At 44.9% G+C, this 24,328-nt stretch overlaps 1 protein-coding gene across 3 annotated transcripts in view; it reads left to right on the top strand.

Annotated features, from left to right (window-relative positions):
• The window catches only part of LOC138580212 (alpha-2-macroglobulin-like protein 1), a 328,254-nt gene that overhangs the window by 169,932 nt on the left and 133,994 nt on the right, over nt 1-24,328 (top strand). For 2 of the 3 annotated variants that reach the window (XM_069650567.1, XM_069650565.1), the window contains exon 18: nt 9,476-9,596. In XM_069650567.1, the coding sequence (XP_069506668.1) occupies nt 9,476-9,596 (121 nt within the window). The remainder of the gene's footprint in view (nt 1-9,475; nt 9,597-24,328) is intronic. The other variant, XM_069650566.1, reaches the window with a different exon arrangement.

Below are 24,328 nucleotides of genomic sequence, written 5' to 3'. Positions count from 1 at the left end.
TTTGTTGTGGATTTTGCTTTCAACAAATCTTCTCTTGTCTTGTTTGTCAATCTTCCTTCTGCTTGCTCTATTTCAGAACTTGTGTAGCCACGAGTGAGAAATGTATCTCCCATCTTGCTGATAGCCTCTTCGTAGTCTGTTGGATCGCTCACTATCCTCTTTACTCTCAGCATCTGACTATACGGTAAATTCTTTATCAAGCTTGGTTGGCGAAAGCTTCATTTGTGAAGAATGTTGTTCCTGTCCGTGGGTTTTTGATAGATGTTTGTCCTGAAACCTGTAATTTCTTTGGTAATCATTACATCCAGAAAATGTATTATTTCTATGGAGTATTCTGATATAAATTGTATGCGTTGATCGATGCTGTTCAAGTATTCAAGAAAATTCTTCAATTCTTCTTCAGTGTCGTGCCAAATTCTGAAAATATCGTCAATGTACCGAATCCATAGCCTGATCTTGCTGTTCCATCTCATTTTTCAAGACGTGGTCCGTTTCAAACTTGTGCATAAAGGAATTAGCGTCAGATGGTGCCATGGTGGCCCCCATTGATGTTCCCGCCGTTTGAAGAAAAAACATTTTATTATATTCAAAATAAGAGTTTTCACTAATGAATTCAAGTAATGCCATGATGAATTCTTTTTGAGCCTGGATATCGTCTTCTTGTAATAGTAGCCATTCTACTGCTGCTCTTCCTTGGTCGTGTGGTATGGATGTATAGAGATGTTTTACATCTATTGTGAACATGATGTCTGTTGTGATATATTCGCATTCTTTAAGATATTGCAAAAAGTGAGTAGTGTCCTTCACATACGTTGTGGTTTTCTGTATCAGGGGCTGTAAAAAGTAATCTATGTAGACTCCCAAGGGTTGTAATATGCTGTTGGTGCCAGCCACTATGGGTCTCCCTGGTGGATCAATAAGACTTTTGTGCACCTTAGGCAATGTATAGAAGTGAGGAATTTTCGGGAACCTGTTTGTGAGAAATTTCTTGGTGTGATAGTTAATCCAGTTTAGTTCTTCAGCTTTGACAAGTAGCTCTTCCAAATTTCGTTGGATCTCAATTGTGGGGTCTTAATCTAGTGTTGCATACGTATTGCGATCATTCAATTGTCTCTGGCATTCTGCATCATATTTTGTGGTATCTAGGAGCACTAGTGCTCCACCTTTGTCCGCACTTCTTATGGTCAGTTTATCATCACTGTATAATCTCTTAATTAGTTCCCATTCGTGGGGATTCACGTGCTCTAGATTTAAATTTCATTTTCTCAAGGTCTTTCAAGGTTTGCTTTTGGAAAATGTCAATGTATGGTACATTGATGGGTGTAATTAATCCACTTTTACCTCTGAACTCTTTAAATTCTTCTTCATCACTTTCTCTCCTTTCGAGTTCTCTCCGAGTGTCAAATAGGGAGCTATTATATGTAGATACGAAACAGAGGCCTTTCTGTAACATTTTGATTTCTTGTTCCGTAAGTATTCTTGCAGATAAATTCAGTACTAGACTTTTTTCTGCCTCTGTCTTGTTTCCGGACCTTCTCTTTGTTTTCCTCTTCCCCCTCCTGGTTCTCTGGGTTCCTTTTGGCCTCTTTCTAAAAAAGAAGAGTATGGAGTCTTGTTTCTTGGAGTGCCCAAACCTTGTGTGGGGTTCGTGTTGCTTGTTCCTGGTTCCTCCTCTCCCCGTGTGGGTCCTTCTGTTGGATTACTTTCTGATCCGGAGCTGGATGTTTCACTGGTGTTTCCAGGTCTGGTCTTTGGTCTAGGTTTACCTGCTAGTGGCCCATATTTGTCCATCCAGGTGTATACTTCTCTGTTCAAATAGTCGTATGTATCCCTACGAAATTTCCTCACCTTTTTTGCCTCCGATTTAATCTGCCAAATTTTTATTGATATCTTCCAGAATCATTTGTACCTCTTCTTCTTGATTCAGTGTTTTCACCAATTCTTGCTCAATCTCCTCTATTACAATATGTAATGCGGTTAGATTGTTTGCCAGTTCTTGTATTGTCAACAGTATTAGATCTAGGGGGCATTTATTTAAAATGGCCTCCCATTTCCTCACAAATTCCTGCCAGTTATAGCTAAGGTAATTACTAAACATGATGCTAGTTACTGAATCTTGTACACATTATGATACAAAATGCAAATATGGGTTTGAGTATTCTAATTAGGGCACTCTGTCTCTTTCTGTTTTCTCCTTACCTGTTCATCGGTATGCAACAATGCATCTCTTGTGACATGCTCAAATGGGGGTATGTAAATACTTATAATGAATTACATGAATGGAATGTTTATTTGAACCAATGTTTTTTTGGAACTAACGTAGCCCTGACGATGGTGCTTTGCACCGAAATGCATTGGCCAAAGAGCTTGTGCTGTTAAATGAGGATTTGTTGATTCTCTTGGGATAATTGTGTGATTAAAACACAAATCTTTTACAGCATATTTTCGAATGAGCATATTTTGAACATTTGATCATTGAAGCAAGCCAATTATAAATAGTACAATTGACTATTGAAGCAAATATATTACAAAGAAAAGCTTTAAATCTTGGAACTTGAGTATGAATGAACTGAGCTCCTATTGAGGCGCAACGAGGAGCACCAGCTGTTACACTCTGTTTTTCTGTTGATGCTATGTTTTTGTTATAGCCCCGGTGTCATTTGGGCTATTTCTAACCTGGTAGCTCCATATATAAGAAGCAGAATACTGTAAACGCAACAAACACGCCACTTGATCTAAATATTGAACTTATAGTGGTGCCCACCTCACCGCTGTTTATGTCAACAAGCATGCCACATTTGTGTCCTGCGCCTGCTTCTGCACCCTTATAATACACTGGTCATCTTCAGGCTCTACCAGTGCTCTGCCAGTCCTGCAGGGAGCTGGCAGACATGCCTCCGTCACCACTCTGGCACGGTTGCTGCACAAGTCTTTCCCTGCAGGCCCCTGCCTGACTTTCCTGGCCTGTGTGGCCCTTCTACATCTTCCAGCCTCAGCCTGGGGATGCTGGGGTCACATAATGGATCACATGCTTTACTCTAGTGTATAAAATCGGTGCCTTGCTAGTGGGCGCCCGCAGCATAGGGCGACTCAGCTAAGGGTGCTGTTATAACCTGTTTGCCCCTGTTTGTGACTGATCATGCGCCTCACTGCCTTATGCACATTTTTATATCTTATTCCCTCCTTTCCTTCCATGCCTTGCCCTATTCCATCTAGCGTCTCCCATCGTTCCTTCGCTCAGCCATTATCAACTCGTACCTGCGCTAGTTCTAATCTTTATTTTTCCCCAGTCTCTCAAGATGTTTTGCCTATGTTCAATTTTGGACTTTTCAATGCTCGCTCAGTACGCAATAAATGTCACTCTATTCATGACCTGTTTTTCTGCTGCAATTTACACTTTCTCTGTCTCACTGAAACTTGGCTTACTTTGGAGAACAGTTTCATTTCCGGCGTCATTTCATACCTCTTCTACCCAGTTCTCCCACAACTCCCGCCCATCTGGATGTGGCAGCTGTACTGGAATTCTCTTTAACTCATCCTGGACTCTTTTACCTCCTTCTTCTGCTCTGGCCTTTACTTCTTTTGAGTATGTTTTTTTCTTCTTTTTCCAATCCTTTTCCTGTTTCACTCCTTGTTGTTTATTGGCATGCGGGCTCTACCATTGACGTCACTGACCATCTCGATCTTCTTTTATCCACTCTTATTCCCTCTTCTTTGGCTTTCTTTCTTTTGGGTAATTTTAATTTCCCTTGCTGTACTAACTTATTCTTCATTGTTATCACTGACAGACTTCTATCATCTACCTCTTTTCTCTTTGCTGCCTTCTCACCTATATGGCTCCTGTCTTGATCTGATCTTCTCGTCACTTCATTGTTTGAAACCTGTGTCATTTCGTCCCTTTTATCCTTTTGATAATTTCCTACTTTCTTTCTCACTTTCTCCTCCTACTCTACCCTCTCTACCCTGTTCTCCTCCTTCTTTCCCAATCCTTATGTGTCATAATCTTTGCTCTTTTAACTCAGAATCATTCCTTTCTCAGCAAAATTCTTCTCTTTCTGCTATCTGTACTTTCTCCTCCCTTTCTGCTGACAATCCTACTAGTGCTCTGCATTCTAATTTACTGCCCACACTGGGCCCTGTTTCTCCTAGTTGCCCTATTTCACCTACTTGTAAAAGTTCTAAACCTTGGCTTACCCGGATCTATCTTCTCTCCGATGCCATCTCCGTAAAGCAGAATGGCGTTGGAAAAAAATCTCATTCCTCTTCTGATCTCTGCTCACTTTCCCCGCTGAATCTTTCTTATGATTCTGCCCTACTTGCTGCAAGAACATGATATTTGTCAAAGCTCACTATCTTTTTCCCATCATTGTTGTCGTCTTTTTCAGCTTCTTCATACTGTTCTGTCGCCTAAACTCTCCGATCCATCTCTCCTCTCTTCTCCCACTTCTGAGGACTTCGCAAATTATTTTGCCTCTGAAGTTGCTACCCTCTGTCCTCTTTTGACTGTTTTGCTGCCTCTCTGCCCTCCTTCCCTTTAGTCTCACCTTTACATTCTCTTTCTTCTTTTTCGCTTCTTTCTGATATTTCTGCTCTTCTCACTGGTGCTCATCCTATTGCTTCCCCTTATGATCCTCTTCCCACTAGTCTTATTCCACAAGTCTATCCCTATATTTTCCCTTATCAAATGCCTTTATTAACTCCTCTTTTTCCAACTGCTATTTTCTGTCCCTTTTCAAGTATGCACTCATTCTTCTGATCCTAAAATAAAAACACCTCTCGACCCTTCCATTCCTGCTAACTGTTTGCCTATTTTTCTTCTCCCTTTCCTATTTAAACTTCTTGAACGTGTTGCTTAGGTTCAAGTGTCTACTTATCTGAATCTTTAATCTCTTTTACCATCTGTCCAATCTGGCTTTCGACCTTCTCATTGCACAGAGACTGCTCTTTTGCATGTCTCTAATGCTCTTCTTTCTGCTCGTCATTCTATTGTTACTCTTCTAGAGCTTTCTGCTCCATTCGATACTGTCGATCATTCTCTTCTTCTTACCTCGCTTTCTGCTCTTGGTCTTTCTGGCTCTGTTCTTCAATGGTTTCATTATTATGTTGCTGAGTGGTCCTATTCTGTATCTTGGGCTGGTCACACCTCCTCACTGCACCCTCTTCTTTATGGTGTTTCACAAGGGTCCGTTCTCAGCCCACTTCTCTTTTCTCTTTATACTGCCCCACTCTCTGCTCGTATTTCCTCCTTTAACATTTCTTTTCATCTTCATGCAGACCTCACACAAATCTTTTTTTCTTTTTCTTCATTTGATGCTATCTTACACTCTAATGTTTCTAACTGTCTCTATGCCGTCTGTGAGAAACCTGCAGGCGTCCTCACCGGTTCTCCCCTCGGATCCCTTGCTCAGATGGCCAGGGAAGGGCCAATGCTTGTGGATACCAACCCCGGGAGTGGACAAGTGAGGGAGGATGACTTGAGTAGGAGGTCCCTGGGGAGTGGGAAGAGGAAACCTGAGGGGACGACATGGTATCTCCCCTTTCCCAATGATCCATCACCCTACTCTCCCTCAGCATTATACAGGATATTACTATTTCTGTCCCTTTTCTCCCGCCCCATTTTCAACACTATTGAAAGCCTTCATGGGATATGCAGGTCCCACTGTCCCTGATCCAAGATGGAGGGGGACTATTGTACCAGAACAGAAGCAGCCAGTGAGCAGGGTCAGATGAGACAAAAGCATGGCTTTGACCTCAATACCTATTAATCTTACCCCATTTCAGACCATAGGGTTTGCTGTCAAGACCAGTACTTTCATGGCAGGGTACCAGGGGAAGGGAGTAACCTAACAAAAGGGGAACCACCACAGTTGTACAAAAAATGCGCCTGGGGATTCCCCTCTTTCCTCTTTCAATCACCCTATGATTATTCAGCCTATAAATATCAGCTTCCATCTTGTCTGTTTCTCTCTCCCCATATCCAACCTATACTGAGAGAGGAGGAGTCAACCGAGAGTTAGAGACATTACCCGTGTGAAACGTACTGTGAAGAGGAAGATGAATGGAGAGGCCTACATTCTACCACTAACATGCACATAGAGCCAGGCAGGGTCAGGCACTTGAAGCTAACCATACACCCCTGACTCCAATTGAACCTCAGTTAAGGTATAAAAGGTGGAGTTCTGACAGAGTAAATGAGCAAGCTGGGATTGCTGGATGGATCGTGGAAGCCAGGGAACAGGAGGTTGCAGCTGAAGGAGCCCAGAGGATCCGGAGGAGAATGGGATGCCGGGACGCTGACCCGGTGTGTCTTGCCGGTTGCAGCGTGGTGAGGGAGCTGTGTCTCAATGGAGCCGGATTGGGGAAAACTGACCTGTTGGCTGTATCCAGGCCAGTGCTCATTCCCCTGGAAAGTGTGCATGTCCCAGGGGTGACTGAGGGGCATGTGGTGAGACCCTGACCTCGACACACACATTCAGAGGAAACTGCCTGCCAGTGCTGCGCTACCCTGTGAGTTTCGTGAGAGAGAGAAACTCAGTAACGTGTGAGTGGCTGGAGCGGGAGCAGTAGCAACGGAAGGTGCAAGCAGCATGATAATTGAAAATCAAAAGAAAGCAGGAGAAAAAAGGTGCACGAGCGGCGTGAACACCGAAAAAACAGAAACAGTGAGTTGGGAAAAATAGAAAGAAAAGAGGGTGCGAGCGACCTGCAAGAAAGAAGGAAAAGTGAGAAAGATGCGGGTAGCACAAAGCAAATAGATAGGAAGTGTGCCAGAGGAACGTCAAGGTAGAGAAAGTGTGCAAGCGGCAGGGCAAGACAAAGGAAGTGTACAAGAGACACGGCAAAGCAGAAAAGTCTGCATGGGGCACGAAAAGGCAGAAGGTGCCAGAAAAGTGTTCAAGAGGCATGGTAAAACCAAAGGTGGAAAAGGAAAGTGTGTAAGAGGTACGGAGAGGAAAAAGGTGCCAGAAGGAAGATAAAGAGTCTAAGGAGAGGGGCCAGGTATCAGAGTGGTTGCGCATGTGAAGGAGCAAAAGCCCTGCATTCTCAAAAGTCTCTGATACTGCCCTGGTGTTGACCAAAGAAGGTGTACAGCGCCACTAGATAGAAGGTGGAAAAAGTGGGAGCTACACTGAGAGTGAAGTGGGAGCAAAATCCTCCTAAGTGATGGAAAGGTTGACCTCCGCAGAAGGAACTGTGCTATGAGAGGTGCGTCCTAACAAGGTGAACTTTTGGTGTTTTGTATTTGTGAGCTTTTAAGTGAACTTTTTGATACAAAAGGGTGCTATGCTTGGGGAGGGGAACCCGAGAGGCCGAAAGAAAACTGGGAAAGACATTGGTGTAGGGAGAAAGGCCAAAGCTTGGGGAAGGGAACCCTGAGAGGCCTGAAAGGAACTGTGAATCTTCATTTAAGATAAGAATGGGCCTAAACTTGGGGCAAGAGAAAGCTACGGAGCCCAACGAAATTATAAAGCAAGAAAGTGTGCATTTTTGTGAGCCAGAGAGGCCTGAGCTTGGAGAAGGGAACCTTCAGAGGCCCAAAGGAAACTACGAGAGACATTGTTGAAAAGAGAGAGGCCTAGACTTGGGGAAGGGAACCCTGAGCAGCCTAAAAGGAACTGTGACTTTTCGTTTTGGGAACCATAGGGGTCAGAGCTTGGGGAAGGGAACCCCAATAGACCCAGAGGCATAGTGAACTGTATTGGCCTGCTGCAAGAGCCCTACCTGGAAGATCCCAAGGGCGCCCCTTTTGCCTTGAACTATTTTTAAACTGGCAGAACTAAACCTGACAGTAAGGCTACCTGAAACCAGCCTTGGATTGCCTTTCTTTTTGAACCACCATTTTTCTTTAAGAAGACCTAATATCACAATTGTTTTGAGAGTGAGGGCAAGCATATGTTTTGACACAGACAGACTTTGGCTTTGGAGTTACGGACATCGACGGCCCTTAGAAGCATCCGTTGAGGGAACAACCCCATTAGAGTTAGGGCCAGTAAGGCATTACACCTATAAAGTTTTATAATAATGGTTTTCAAACTGTTACTTTTGAGTCTGTGTCTCTCTTGATACCATGCCTGCCTCACACGTCCAAAATGGGATGTCTCTCATTTCTTTCCACCTCAATCCCTAAAGACTGGGGTTATATTCTTTTCTGCTCCTACCGTCCCCCCACTCTCCCTCCTCCTTCTATTGCTCTTCCCCCATATGTTCTGCCCTTTTCTCTTCTGGCCATAATTTGGGTGTCATCTTTGACGCTGCTCATTCCTTTTCCTTACATATTTCTGAAAATGCTTGATCTCCTCGTTATGCCATGTTCACCATTCGTCGTCCTCGACCTTCTCTCTCCTCCCATGGTCCTAAGCTTCATCTTATCTCCCTGGTTGTTTCCCATATTGATTATTGATTATTTCTTCTCCTTGGCCTTCCTGCCTCGCATCTTCTTCCTCTTCGATCTATCTATAATTCTTCGTTTTGCCTTTTTTTTCCCTGTCTCCTTGTGTCTCTATCTCTCCATCTTGACTCTTGGTATCGCTCCTCTCTTTTGAATCTCGACACCTGTATAATTTTCTCTTGTTTGTTTTCAAGTGTACTCATGGTCTTGCTCCTCCCTATCATTCCTTGCTGGTAGCATTTTATTCTCTGACCCGGCCTCTTCAATCTCAGCATCAGTTTCCTCATACAGTTTCTAAACCTCCATGTGCATCTTCTAGTTTCCATGCTTTTACTCATTTGGCCCCTAAGCATTGGAACTCTCTTCCTCTTTCTGTCCACTCTTCTACTCTTCATACTTTTCAGACTAATCGTAAAGCCTATCTCCAGTCTCTTCTTGTAAGTAAGTGATCCCGTTTCACCCCCACCTCCCTCTGTTTTATTTATTGGATTGTCCTGTTCATTTTTATTGTACTGCTGTTCAAATGTGTATGTACAGAGCTTTTCGTGAAGAGCGCTATGAAATTGAATATATGAAAAAAATGTAATGAAAATACACAGCTATCTGGGGGCCTAAATATGAAATAGTAGCCCTACAAACAGAACATTTCATTTATTACCACAATCTACAGACTATTTAGCTAGCACTAAACACAACTTGTGATGGGCACGCAAACAGATTTCCTTTGTAAGGTACTGGGGACAGACCCTGTCATCTGCATTCCTACATGACTTTCAGTCACCCTTGGTCTTATCAGCGCTTGAGCTGGCAACCTAGTGGCAAATGCCTTCATGTTGGTGGGATGAATCTGGGGGAAATCCCGCTCTTGGACATGATGCCACAGTGTGAAGTCCAAGAAATGTTGCAGACCACTCAGGTTTGGGGTGAACCAGGAGGCAATGGAACCTATTCTGAGGGATTGATGGCAAGTGGGGTTCTTGCATTTGCTGGATGTTCTCTCTTGATTTCCAAAGAACATCGCTCAGGAGAGCATCCTGGTGGGGAAGGTTTTCAGAAAGATTACAACTCTTTTAAATTCCTCCGTAGAAGCAATGCCAGATGCTGCTGCTCCCCAAGCCAACATCCTACCAGAGCCTGTGCCCAAGGTGGAGCTGCAGGTCCGGAAGTTCTTCCCCGAGACCTGGATATGGACCATCGCCCCGGTCGGGTATGTGCAATCATGCTTTCAAAAATGGTCAGTTGCATCTGCAAATCACATGATCTGTTCTTGTTTCGCTGAGAGATTGTTCAAGTGTTATCCAATTATTGAGTCAGGGCCAGGGTCAGACAGAAGAAGGTGTGAAGGATCTAGCCTTCATGCCAGCCCAGGATCTGAATTGCCACACCTACTTTCCCCTATCCCTCATACCTGTTAAGAGTTGTCACTTGACATTGTGTCCTCACTGTAGGTTGCGCATGTGTCCGGAACGAAGGAGATTTGTGAAGGATGCTATAACGTTCTTCTACATGCAACATGGTATCAAGGAAAAGTAGCGCTTGTGTCTAAACTAAAATGTTGGTGGTATGACAAGTATGTGCTAACAATGTTGCAGAAATATGTACACTATGGCCATCAATCGCAGGCAACACATCATTCTGTACACTATAGCCATCATTCAAAAGGAACCCATCACTCTGTACACTATAGCCATCAATCAAAAGGAACCCATCAATCTGTACATTATAGCCATCAAACGCAAGGAACCCATCACTCTGTACATTATAGCCATCAATCGCAAGCAACCCATCACTCTGTACAATATAGCCATCAATCAAAAGGAACCCATCACTCTGTACATTATAGCCATCAATCGCAAGCAACCATCACTCTGTACACTATAGCCATCAATCAAAAGGAACCCATCACTCTGTACATTATAGCCATCAATCGCAAGCAACCCATCACTCTGTACACTATAGCCATCAATCAAAAGGAACCCATCACTCTGTACATTATAGCCATCAATCGCAAGCAACCATCACTCTGTACACTATAGCCATCAATCAAAAGGAACCCATCACTCTGTACACTGTAGCCATCAATCAAAAGGTACCCATCACTCTGTACATTATAGCCATCAATCGCAAGCATCCCATCACTCTGTACAATATTGCCATCAATCAAAAGGAACCCATCACTCTGTACATTATAGCCATCAATAGCAAGCAACCATCACTCTGTACACTATAGCCATCAATCAAAAGGAATCCATCACTCTGTACATTATAGCCATCAATCGCAAGCAACCATCACTCTGTACACTATAGCCATCAATCAAAAGGAACCCATCACTCTGTATATTATAGCCATCAATCGCAAGCAACCATCACTCTGTACACTATAGCCGTCAATCAAAAGGAACCCATCACTCTGTACATTATAGCCCTCAATCGCAAGCAACCATCACTCTGTACACTATAGCCATCAATCAAAAGGAACCCATCACTCTGTACATTATAGCCATCAATCGCAAGCAACCCATCACTCTGTACACTATAGCCATCAATCAAAAGAAACCCATCACTCTACATTATAGCCATCAATCGCAAGCAACCCATCACTCTGTACACTATAGCCATCAATCAAAAGGAACCCATCACTCTACATTATAGCCATCAATCGCAAGCAACCCATCACTCCGTACACCATAGCCATCAATCGCAAGCAACCCATCACTCTGTACAATATAGCCACCAATCGCAAGCAACCCATCACTCTGTACACTATAGCCACCAATCACAAGCAACCCATCACTCTGTACAATATAGCCATCAATCGCAAGCAACCCATCATTCTGTACACACTAGCCATCAATCGCAAGCAACCCATCACTCTGTACACTATAGCCACCAATCACAAGGAACCCACCACTCTGTACACTATAGCCATCAATAGCAAACAACCCATCACTCTGTACACTATAGCCACCAATCGCAAGGAACCAATCACTCTGTACAATACAGCCACCAATCTCAAGCAACCCATCATTCTGTACACAATAGCCATCAATCGGAAGGAACCCATCACTCTGGACACTACAGCCACCAATCTCAAGCAACCCATCATTCTGTACACAATAGCCATCAATCGCAAGCAACTCATCATTTTGTACACTATAGCCACCAATCGCAAGGAACCCATCACTCTGTACACTATAGCCATCAATAGCAAGCAACCCATCACTCTGTACAATATAGCCACCAATAGCAAGGAACCCATCACTCTGTACACTATAGCCACCAATCGCAAGCAACCCATCATTCTGTACACAATAGCCATCAATTGCAAGCAACCCATCACTCTGTACACTATAGCCACCAATCGCAAGGAACCCATCACTCTGTGCACTATAGCCATCAATAGCAAGCAACCCATCATTCTGTACACAATAGCCATCAATCGCAAGCAACTCATCATTTTGTACACTATAGCCACCAATCGCAAGGAACCCATCACTCTGTACACTATAGCCATCAATAGCAAGCAACCCATCACTCTGTACAATATAGCCACCAATCACAAGGAACCCATCACTCTGTACATTATAGCCACCAATCGCACGCAACCCATCATTCTGTACACAATAGCCATCAATCGCAAGGAACCCATCACTCTGTGCACTATAGCCATCGATAGCAAGCAACCCATCACTCTGTACAATATCGCCATTAATCGCAAGCAACCCATCCCTCTGTACAATATAGACACCAATCGCTAGGGACCCATCACTCTGTACACCATAGCCATCAATAGCAAGCAACCCATCACTCTGTACAATATAGCCACCAATCGCAAGGAACCCATCACTCTGTTTGATAACTCCCTCGTTCAAGGTGATGCACAGCACAAACCATTCTTGTCCGCACCGCCCAAGCATATAAAGTCAGTTTATGCCATCCGCTGAAAAAGTAATGCAATGTGCCATCTTGTTTTTTTGCCTTTGGTTAAAGAGGAGCGGTGGTGGTTTGGATATTTAAATGACAAGTGCTGCCTTTACCAGACAGGACTCTTGTATATCCCCTTCTCAGGCTGGTGCAAGCGATCACAATCCTTACCCTGTGTCCATTGCATGGCACAAGTGATCTACCACCATGCCTAGCATGAGCACATAGAATTTGTTAACACTTGCAAGGGGTAACAACACATTCTCGCCATCCAATGAGATCCTGAGGGCAATCCCAATAAGGGTTTCTAAGACTGTCACGCCTCCTGCTCCAGCATCCTAATGATGCTTCATTGACTCTCTATTGCACCACAAACAAGCAATGAATTGCAGCAGATTAGCCAATGAAGATCCCTCGTGGGAGGCCAGCCCTCTACCAAAATGAGATGACTGTGGAGCATATTATTTAATGGCACTGTTTGAAGTTGGCCTTGGTACAGAAAGTCAGTCTCTGTCGGAGAGCAGAACTTTGATGGTGGGACTGCGGACTGGCTTGGCGTGAGTGGATGATAGAGTGACAGTAGGCTCATTCTGTTGTTAAGACCATATGAATAAGCACCTGTTTCTCCATCCAGTAGAACTGCAGTTATATTGGGCTTCAAATTATTTGTGTGTGTAAATCTGAGCTTGACATATTACTCACAAGAATCTTCAAAGAACAAACATCGTTTCAGACTTAAAATAAAACTCTTTGCCTCGTTGTTAGATGCCTCAACTGACTGCCAGACTCCAAACCTGACTACTATGACTTCTCAGATTACTACTATTCTCACCTGACTGCTAGACTCCTCACCAGACTGCTAGACTCCTCACCAGACTGCTAGACTCCTCACCAGACTGCTAGACTCCTCAGCAGACTGCTAGATTCCTCAACTAGCTGCCAGGCTCTTCAACTGACTGCTGGACTCCTCGCCAGACTCCTCGCCAGACTGCTGGACTCCTCGCCAGACTGCTAGACTCCTCGCCAGACTGCTAGACTCCTCACCAGACTGCTAGACTCCTCACCAGACTGCTAGACTCCTCACCAGACTGCTAGACTCCTCACCAGACTGCTAGACACCACAGCAGACTGATGGACTAGTCAACTAATTGCCAGACTCTTCAACTGGCTGTTCGACTCCTCACCAGACTGTTGGACTCATCAACTGACTGCTGGACTCCTCACCAGACTGCTGGACTCCTCACCAGACTGCTGGACTCCTCACCAGACTGCTGGACTCCTCACCAGACTGCTGGACTCCTCAACTGACTGCTAGACTCTTCAACTGACTGCTAGACTCTTCAACTGACTGCTCGACTCCTCACCAGACTGCTAGACTCCTCACCAGACTGCTAGACTCCTCACCAGACTGCTAGACTCCTCACCAGACTGCTGGACTCCTCACCAGACTAGTCAACGACAGTAGGGTCCACACTGCTATAAAGTTAGTTATGAGTATTTGTGATAATTTAGATAGTGAGTGTATCAAAACGATATCACTTAGACAACACATTTGTGGCTGTAGCAAACTCTGAAAGCAATCAAGATAATCTCATGGTAACAAAGGAATTTATTGCCGTGAAGATTATGTTTCAATCAAAAGCATAATATTAAATGAATAAAACAGTCTTGTGATAATTAAACAAGTCTGAAGTTAAGCAATAAAACAGTGAATAAAAAAAATAGGTTTGAACAGTCACGTGATAGTAGAAAACAGAAAGAGACACTGTCCGTATCTGACATGGATACAGTAGCAAACAACATAAATTGTAAGGAAATTCCAAGTCCAGGTGTTGACTTATATTCAGCCAACACTCTAATTATTGGGTTGATAGTTTTATACAGAAAAAGCTGTCAAATATCAATTTGCAATTTTCAAATTTTTCAATTTTCAAAGTTTTCTTGATCTTTTAAAAAAAACACTTTTTTAACAGGTCTGCCTACGTGTAAGTGTCATTTCATAACTCAAACAATAAACACACTGAATAGACATCTGCAACAAGTTTCTGCAAATAAGCCACCTGTCTGGCAAATTACTCCAAATATGAGATAGTCGCCTTCCTCAGGGCGAAAAAAACACACAACAACTGGACCCTGTGGGAAAGCAGACATAAACATAATAAATAATACGAAAGGATAAAATAAGTTAATCTTGTATTAGATTCTTCCAATATTGCTTAGAGTACGTTTTGAGCCAAAAAAGGCAAATTGCCAAAAAAGTGTGACTGTAACTTATTGTGAGTAACCACGCGGTGCTTACCGTTAGCCGGAGCAGGGCGTCTGGAGGATAGGGGTCAGGGATGACCACACCAGTGAAGCTTCATCACAGGGGAGTGCAACTGAAAAACAACCTGTGAAAGGAGTAATTTGAAGGCCATATCATCATGTGACTAGAGACCCGTTTGTACTAAAAGTACTATGCATATTTAAGGCGCTACTTAATTGCATTTGCATGCTGGCCAAATGAAGAGTAGACTGACTGCTGGACTCCTCACCAGACTGATGGACTCCTCACCAGACTGCTGGAATCCTCATCAGACTGCTCACCAGTCTGCTGGACTCCTCACGACACTGCAGGACTCCTCACGACACTGCAGGACTCCTCACGAGACTACTGGACTCCTCACGAGACTGCTGGACTCCTCGTCAGACTGCTGGACTCCTCGTCAGACTGCTGGACTCCTCGTCAGACTGCTGGACTCCTCGTCAGACTGCTGGACTCCTCACCAGACTGCTGGACTCCTCAACTGACAGTGTCATCGCTTGACAGCGGGTCTTCTCACATGATTGCTGTTCTCACCTGTCTGCTAATGTCACCTGACAGCTAGACTCCTCACTTGCTTGCTAAGTACTTGCTACGTGACTGCTAGATGTATATGACTACTAAAGCCACTACCTCACTCCGGCACAAGTAATTGTATGAAATAAAAAGAACCTGCTTACACGTGATTTAACCCACTTTACTCCAGCACTATGAAGGCTATGTGTCACAGTTGAAGGTATAATGTTTACCCTCTCGGTAGTGATATAGGTCAGGGCTTTCAATATTCCCGGGCTGGACACAACAGCATGCTGTAATTTAGAACATTTCTGCTGGAGTCGATCCGAGCTTTTATTCAGTGCAGTAATATCAGTGAGGCTGATTAATGCCATCTGGGAACAGGAATATGATATATGTCTGTGATGTAAACATTACAAAAGGACCTTAATTCGGCCATACCATTATGTGATACGGCACATCCGAAACGATACAGTGACACGTTGATGACATAACGCGTTTTACACATGATGTCAAAGCAAGTATAGAAACCAAACCACCAACGGCGTCCGTAAATATACAGCGGAATGCCAATGAGGGGCCGAACGCGGCCGACCAATATACTCGAGGTGGGTGATTGGGACGGGTGCCTAAGATATTCAGGCCCTTATCAACTCTCTTTTGGAATGTTTCCAACAATGGTTTCTAATTTCCCTTTTCAGATAACTCGGGGACTGAATTTTACACTGCAAAATAGTCATACTAAAACCGTAAGGAATGTATTTTTGAATATTAATACACTTTGCTTTCCCGCCATTAAGATTAAGAGACCCATTGTCAGGGCCGGTCTTACAACAGTTTGCACCCCAGGCGGGAAGCATTGTCGGCGCCCCCCCTCACCCGACCTGTGATCTCTTGCATGTGTCATGGGCTGAGCAGCGGGAGTGGGGACTATGAGTTAACAAAATTGTCAATGCTGACATCTTCTGAATTTCATGAACCTCAAAAAACAGCAATAAAATGGTCAAACCCGAACAGGCCGGGTTATGTTAGTCTGCTTTTGCTCTTCATTTTTAGTAACAATGACCAGTTTGCTGCTGTGACTCAGGTCAGAGAATCGACAATTTCAGATCTACACTAATGTCATTCGTATGACCTCAAACATTTAGCCACTCTTAAAAGGTGATGAACTGGTCTTGAACAGTGTTACTCGAACCTCCAAGAACAAGCACCAGCAACATACCCACCGAGAGCTGTACAAGCCCGTCTATCTCAGCATTAAAATACATGCATTTATGCAATATGTATTGCATCAAATATTTCACGGGAAGTTAAATATATTTAGGAGGGACACACGTAAACAATATCACTACTCCATGTGAGTGGTAAAGTCTACTTTAAACATATGCAGAGAGTTAACATGCATATACAATTCAACATAGCTCCCAATGTTAATGTTGGAGAGGTGGCGTTCCAAAATTATGGCATTAGAATGAGGACTTTGCATTGAAACACACTGCAGTGCATTACTGCGGAAGAGAAATGGCAGCTCGAGTATTGGGGTTTGTTTCGCTCATGCTTGTGAACTCTCCAAATTCTTAAATGTTTCCTTTGTGATCACTCATTTTAGCTCCCGACAGCGCCATGAAACGGTAAGATCGCAATGAAAAATGATGTCTACCATCCCAACATAAAACAAAAACAATCAAATTCTTAAAGGGTGGAAGATGACCTTTTCTTGGGACTCGTTAAGTTTACTTTTTGCAAATTACTAGTCGCGTGCTGCTTGAATAACAGCGGCCCTTGGACATTGTGCAGTGTATAGATGAATTTCATTTCAAGGGACTTGGAGTACTGCAGGTATCAGAGGAAGCATCTCCAGTGTACCCTAAGCATAGTGCGCTTTGCCCTCCGCCCTCACCCCCCCCCCCCAGACTATGCAGAAGGATCTGCCTCCCCAGGGTGTATTTAGCTGCTGGTGTATGAAATGCAGAAATGGGTGGCATCAAGAGCCCCACGCTCTGAAGCATCTTTTGCGCACTGGTTGGTCACATGACAGAAAGTGTGAGCAGGTGATTTCCCAACACTTGAACCATTCTTTAGAGACCTGGCTTTGATTATTGTGGTGTTAGCTAGCCATGGTCTAAAAAACATAGAACATTTTAATAAAAAAAAACATTTTTTTATTTTTTTATTAAAATGTTCTGTTTTTTAGACGAATCTAAATAAAATGAAAACAATGATTTGATCTTTACATTCTTCTGCCATCCTTCGTTAGTCCCTCTCGTTCTCCTGGTACCACTTTGGCTGTATTACAGGAAAGAGGGAACAACAAACAATATGCTCGGGATCGGGAACTAGGGGGGCGTAGTAACCCCCAAACTGACCCCAAGCATCATACCAGCCCCCAGGGCCTCACCCTCGAAGTGATTTTGGCCCGGCCAATGGACTGACCAATCCAACCCTGCTGGAACGTGCAACTGTTTAAGATCTGCTGACGGTGACATTCTGTCCAGGTCTTCCGAGAACCGGCCTTTTGATCTCCTGAGGAGAGTCCACCACCAGTGCTCGCTTCCTTTTTCATGACTACTTGAGCCTTGACAAAAGTGTCTAGCTTTGTGGCCTCCAGCGGCTGTTCTTGGATGGCCCAGTCATCTCCGCAATACCATTTTAAAATAAATAAAATGCCTATGCAGCAATAGGCCTCACCTGCGAGGACGGGAGCAAGAAGAAAGAAGTGTGCTTGCCTCGGCAGGCTGTAGTTACTGCCGGGTTTCCTGAAACAAGGCCAATCAGTGAGGGCAGGATGCAGAAACTGTTTGTATTTGCTGATTCTGCTGCTGCTTGGCCGTGTGTGCTTGTGATGGGAACAACTTCAGGATTTAGTGACCCACTCACTCCTCTTTTCTGTAATGGCCAGGGCCGGCAACACCAGCCAGCCCCAATCGATCCACACTTAAGTGTCAGTGCGCGCCCATAGCCTGTAGGAGGGCACACCGCACGTGCGCCCATGGGCCTGGCTGGCACCAGCAGCGCCTGCGCCACCGGTAGCCGGGGGAAGTTAGTAAAGCAACAAATGTCGCTAATCTATTTGCCAATTGCCCCGCCCTGCCTGAGGGCCGAGGCCAGGCCTGTTTCTTGGCCCAGACGAGACGGGCAACTGCCGGGGGTGCAATAGCCCCGGGGGACGCAATTGCCCCGGTCCCTGGAGCCTCTGGACGGGATGGAATTCCCCAGTTTGTGGGGAAAGTTCTGCAGGTCAGGTGCTGGCACTGCCCCTTTCGACTGTAATGTCACGTAGTACAAAAGTGCTACGTGACATTACAGAAGTCAGAGGCTCCCTTTGACCACTTTTGCGCCACTTGGGGTCGGGGCATAAGCACACCAATAAAACACTTTAGGTCCCCCTGCAGCTAAGACCAGCCCCCTCCATCACAATGCCGGCAGGAAACTGCTAATGGTGGCCCATTAGTCACTAAATGGTTTCGTGCTGGCATTGAGATGGGAGGGGAGGTGCAGTGGGCTGTGGGGAGTGTGCGTGCGTTGCAGGGACGCACCGTGAGCCCCGACCCGTTTGGGCCCATGGTGCGTCCCTGCAAGCCCAGAAAATGGCCAAAATAATAGTTTAAAACAGCGATATTTCTTTCATGCTTCTTCTTTTCCAAACTATATATCAATTACACTTTCAACCACTTCCATGGCACTTGTGATAATTTACTGCAGTTTTGACCAGTGTTGCTGAGTAAATATTCTTTAAGCTTTGAACCGGTTTATTTATTTATGCAATGTTTGTTGGGTACATGGAGACGGATAATTTATTTATTTATGCAATGTTTGTTGGATACCTGTATCCGACACACATTGCATAAATAAATAAATATGCAGGTACCCGACAAACATTGCATGAATAAATAAATAATCCTGGTCCATATATCCTTACAACAGTCAAGACTTTACTGTATCAAAGCATAACCCTTGATTCCCATTCAAAGAATGTTAAAATGATTGTTTATTGGGTTCAGGTGTCTCCTTGTCATTGCCCTTTTGGTTTAGGTTGCCTCCAAACCCCCTTCAGCATCTTGTGTTCTTTGTTGGTTGTATATAATGCATCCTGTGCTATATTCATGGTCTCTTGGTTGGTGTGCCCAGTCCTCATTATCTGCAGCCTAAGTGGGACTGGGGCATAAAATTGTCTTGGGCAGGGCACCAGTGAAAAAGTGGCCCACCTTTGCAAATGACAATTCATTCCTTGTGTGACGGACTGTTTGACTTTGGGTAGGAGTTCCTTAACGGTTTAGTTTGTGAATAGGGCCCAGGGTGCGGTGGGAGTGGTGTGTGGGGTGCGGTGGGAGTGGCGCACGGGATGAGGTGCGGTGGGGCGCATTCCTAGTGTTTCGCCCTGGGCACCAAATGGACTGCTGCAGACTGTGGCCTCGGCCAGGGCAGTTTCTAGTAGAAACTGCCCTGGCCGAGGCCACAGCATGCAGCAGTGCCAGTGGTAGAATACACGTGTAATACGTTTGTTTCATAACATTATAAAAATGAACAGGCACATTCATTTTTATGTTAGGAAACTAACGTGTTACACGTAGATTCTAGCACTGCCCTGTCTGAGGACCAAGGCTGCATCTTGCAGAAGTGCCAGTGGTAGAATACATGTGTAACACGTTCGTTTCCTAACATTATTAAAATGAACAGGCACATTCATTTTTATAATGTTAGGAAACTAACGTGTTACACGTAAATTCTAGCACTGTGGACTGCTGGTGCAGCACCCCCTAGAGGCTGACAGACGTCAGGCAGCCGCCTGGGCTGCCTGACACAAAGACCGGCCCTGCCCATTGTTCAAGGATCATATTATGTTTGAAGATGGATGAAGACATCAAAAAAGGCCTTAAAATTTACCCAACCCAATCACACACCAGAGCTCCCACACTACGATCAGTACTCAGCCCATCCTACATGCAAAAGAGCACCCTTCCTCCACAGAACTGTCTGACCCAAGCCCGCCGGACCTATAGGAGCCAGTAAATGTGGGACATGCCCAATGTGCACACATGCAACAAACGCTAACATGATTACATTTGAAGACTGCAATGAGTACCAGATCAGAGAACACATCAATTGCCGCACCAAATACATGACCTATGCGATCATATGTATTTGTGACAAAATGTACATAGGCAGCACGATTAGAGAGCTACGGATCCGCATCACGGAGCACCTAAGTACAATTGGATCCCAAAACCCTAAATTATCTCTTGTCACACACTGGCAAACCACTCATCAACTGGGGGACAAAAAGCGCATTCAATGTTTAGGGTTACAAACAGCAAAATGCAGCCCCAGAGCTGGGAACCGCAAACTTAAACTCAGACAACAAGATGCACGACTAATTTACAGATTCATATGGTCTGAAATCTGATCATGAACCAAATGTTTTGCTATAAAATATACAGTGCAAATCGTTAAAACCATGTAGAAATTAGATGTGGAATGTCATTTGTAATTTGTCGCAACTGTGCACAAATGGACTAAACTGGGTAAAATACCAAAAGAAGAAGAATGAATAAACCATGATGAAACAGGTTGGTGGGGGTTGCTCCTCCAGGTCCAAAAGCGACTGACCCTCAGAGAAGTGAAGATGGATGAGCAGAGAACTTGAGTAGGAAGATGTTTAGGAAGAGAGAGTTGGAGGTAGTGCCGTTCCTGGTTCCAGAAAGCCAATTTGAAGACCCTTTGCATCGTGCACAAATCTTTCTGTGGCCTGGGAACGCACTACCTCCAACTCTCTCTTCTTAAACATCTCCCTTCTTGAGCTCTCCGCTCATCCACCTCCAACTCTCTGAGGGTCGGTCGCTTTTCCAAGCAGAGAGTTGGGGACAGATCCCTCTCTGGGGCCTCCCTCTGGATCAGACTCCTGCCCCTCTCAAACTTGAGCAGGACCACCTGCGTTTCCTGAAGCAACCCAAGACCGTCCTTTTCTCTTCTGCTTTCTCTCTTCTTCTCCCCTGCTGATGTCCCAACTGCTCCACACACTGGTCACCTGGTTACCCTCTAAACTTGGGCCCAGGCACCTGCGTGTCCAGTTGCCCTTGCACTGTCTTTGGCTCCCCAGCACTTGTGTTCTGTATCTACAACCCTACAGTCCCTTCGCTCTGCACTTATGAGCCACCTCCTGGCTGCACTTCTTGAGGTACCCGCACTTAGCCACCCGCTGGCTGCACTTTGAGTTTCCTGCACTTCTCCCCTCCCCCAGCACTTCTTTCCTTCCTCTTCCATGCACTTGCGTGATCTGAATGACACAAGGCCTAGTAAGATTGTTGTTTTGTCCTCCCTCTGTATCCGCTCCTTGTCTTGTCAAGCCTAGAAACACTTGTGTACAGGCGCGTTATAAATGCCACATCATATCATATCATCCTATCAGGAGAGACCAAGAATCAATATACAAACACTGAGCAATGTACACAAGTCATGGAGAAATGCTGATTCAAGTTCCCCAGCCAACGACCAAAACTAAATTCCCATGCCCATATGTCCCATATTAGCCACTGAGTAAACTAATGCTGCAACACATGCGCATTGAGTCAGGTGCAAAGTCACCATGACTTGCACACACACACAATGCGCCCGGCCCATGCGCACCCATTAGCAGCACCATTCCTCCATGGTATGTAATGGACATCTTACAAACATCTTAAAGCGAAATGGGTCTGTATGCCTGGGGGCTGGATCTGTTACCCTTTTTAAATATTAGAATAATCACTGCTCTACGCCAAACATCAGGGATCTGGTAAGTCATCACAATGGCATTAAAAAGGACTGTAAAGAGAGGTCCCCATAAATCTTGATAATAGTCTGCCCGGATGCCATCTATCCCATGTGAGCTCTTTTTTTCCTAGGACATAATAGACTTTACAGCCTCTTTAATCGTGAATGGTGGTTCCCCGGGAGAGCCCAAACGGGTTCTCAATACCCATTAGATTCACCTCATTGCTCTCCTCTACCTAGCCTACATATATACCTGGATGTTTAAAAAGATCCTGGATGTGTTCCACTCAATGGTGGTCAGGGATTGTTGTTTCCAGGCCTGTCAATTTTTCTTTGTCTACAGGCCCTCTATTAACTGCTTGCCGACATTTCTTCAAATTATTTTCTGAAACTGCTGTTTCCAATTCCTTCCATGCAGTATTATCTAACTCCAATTTCCTAATATTAATAGCGCTTTTGTAAAGAGCCCTAGCAGATTTAATCTCGGGCTTTGAGGCGTCTCTACTTTTTAAGTGGCGTAATAGATCCTTTTTGGCCTCTCGACAATACTCATCGAACCACCCTTGTTCTTTTAGTCTTTTTTGGAAGGGTTGGTTGCGTAAATGCTTTTGATAAGCTTGGTAAAAGCACTGTAAAAGTAGATAAAGTTACCTCTGGCACTTAATGTTCATTTAATAAGGTCAAGAAATGAAGTAGATTTGGATTCATTCTATTTCCCTGAATCATTTGTTTATCCATCACTTCCCATCTTAGTCTCTTAGTTGATACCCCCTTGCAAATAACCATATCCACATATGGTATTATATGCCTTGTTTGATGGCCTCCATACCATTGTAACTTTATATGTAAGGCATGGTGATCACTAAAAAATCTTTGGTTTATCCAAAACCGATGAATCTTTTCCCATAAATTAGTTTTTTTTTTTAAACTTTGGTTTTACTAGCATTTTCTTATGGTTACAAACAGGATCAATGCGGATATAAAAAAGCAAACAGTCTGCTGACCCAAAAAAACCTTTCCCCCGTCCATCCCGCCACCCCAACAACAACCCTCCCCCCCATACCCGCGCTCGAACGAGAACTTAGATCTCGGGAGACTCTGAGTGTTCTCTTCGAGTCCTATACGTAGGGGATGATGTGATTGGTGACCATTTTTGCCGGCTGAATTGAGGTCGCCATCCCCCGGGCCGTGGGCACGTGGTTTGTTAACCAGACGTCTCTGGCCCTGCCCTGCCTCTCTCGATCAGGGGCATCAGTTGGTGTTAGTGAACGTCCGAACCCCAGGTCTGCTGGGGTTCATTCATACCAATTCGCTAAGAATGAACCAGAGTCGTTATTCACCATTGCTGTCAGTTTGTCCATCAAGAACATATTCTTTACTTTCTTCAGCCAGTCCTCCTTGGAGGGGGTCTCTGGGCTTTTCCACTTCTGTGCCAGGGGCACCCGACCCGCCCTCAACATTGTTTCCAGCATCCTTGGATATCTGTATATTTTCGTATCCTCCTGGGGGAGGCCCAACAGCATAGTCAGAGGGTTTAGTGGGAGAGTGGTATAGAGGTATCGTCTGATACCTCTGCAATCCAGGACCGCACCTTGCCCCAGAAGACTTGGACCTAAGGGCATAGCCACCACATGTGGATCCTGGTGCCCATCTCACCGCATCCCCTCGGGCATCTTGGTGTCACTCAAGGGGAACATTTTTGACAGATTCACTGGGTCCTTTTGCCACCCCTACAAAATCTTAAAGGTATGCTCCATGTCCGAGTTAAATAAGTTCCTGTGGAAGGCAATTTTGAATATCCTCGAGCAAGCGTCCTCTAAAATAGCTTCCCCCGCCAGGTCGTTCCAGAATGAGCGAAAGCTCCTTCTCCCCGGAAGGTTAATGGTGTTTAAAATTGTGTACATTCGGGATACAGCTCCCTTCCTTGAGGTCGCTGTGTCCAGGAGCTTCTCGAACGGGGTCAACTGCCTCCTCAGGTTTTGGCCCCATGACTGGTCGCAGAGTATGCCCTTGAGGCGGAGGTATTCAAAGATGGAAAGAGACCCCTGTCATAGAGCGTCCCTCAATTCCTCATGTTAGAAACTCACCCTCTCTGAACATCTGCCCCGCCCATTCCATTCCCATGTCTGACCAGGTCTGGGAGTTCCGGAACCCCCTATTACCCAGGTTCAGAGGGTGGCCCCAGAGAGAGGTCATCGGGGACGGCCATGAAGTAAGATAAGCAGTCTGTGGGCCCTCTTTCCAGATTTCCCAAAGGACTCCCAGGGTCGGATGGGTTCTCAGGTTTCTCGGAATTGACTTGCGCGGGGCCCACAAGAGGTCCCGAACCTTCAGGGAATGGGTGTCCATATCCTCGAAGTATGATCAGTATGTCCCCATCCCTTCTTTCATGTGTTCCAGGAGGACGCGCAGCTGCGTGGCGCGGAAATAAAGCTGAAAGTCCGGTA

Source organism: Ambystoma mexicanum, chromosome 3p (genome assembly GCF_040938575.1).
Source record: "Ambystoma mexicanum isolate Mex_15411 chromosome 3p, UKY_AmexF1_1, whole genome shotgun sequence".
Taxonomy (NCBI): domain Eukaryota; kingdom Metazoa; phylum Chordata; class Amphibia; order Caudata; family Ambystomatidae; genus Ambystoma; species Ambystoma mexicanum.
This window is presented reverse-complemented; position numbering and strand designations above follow the sequence as displayed.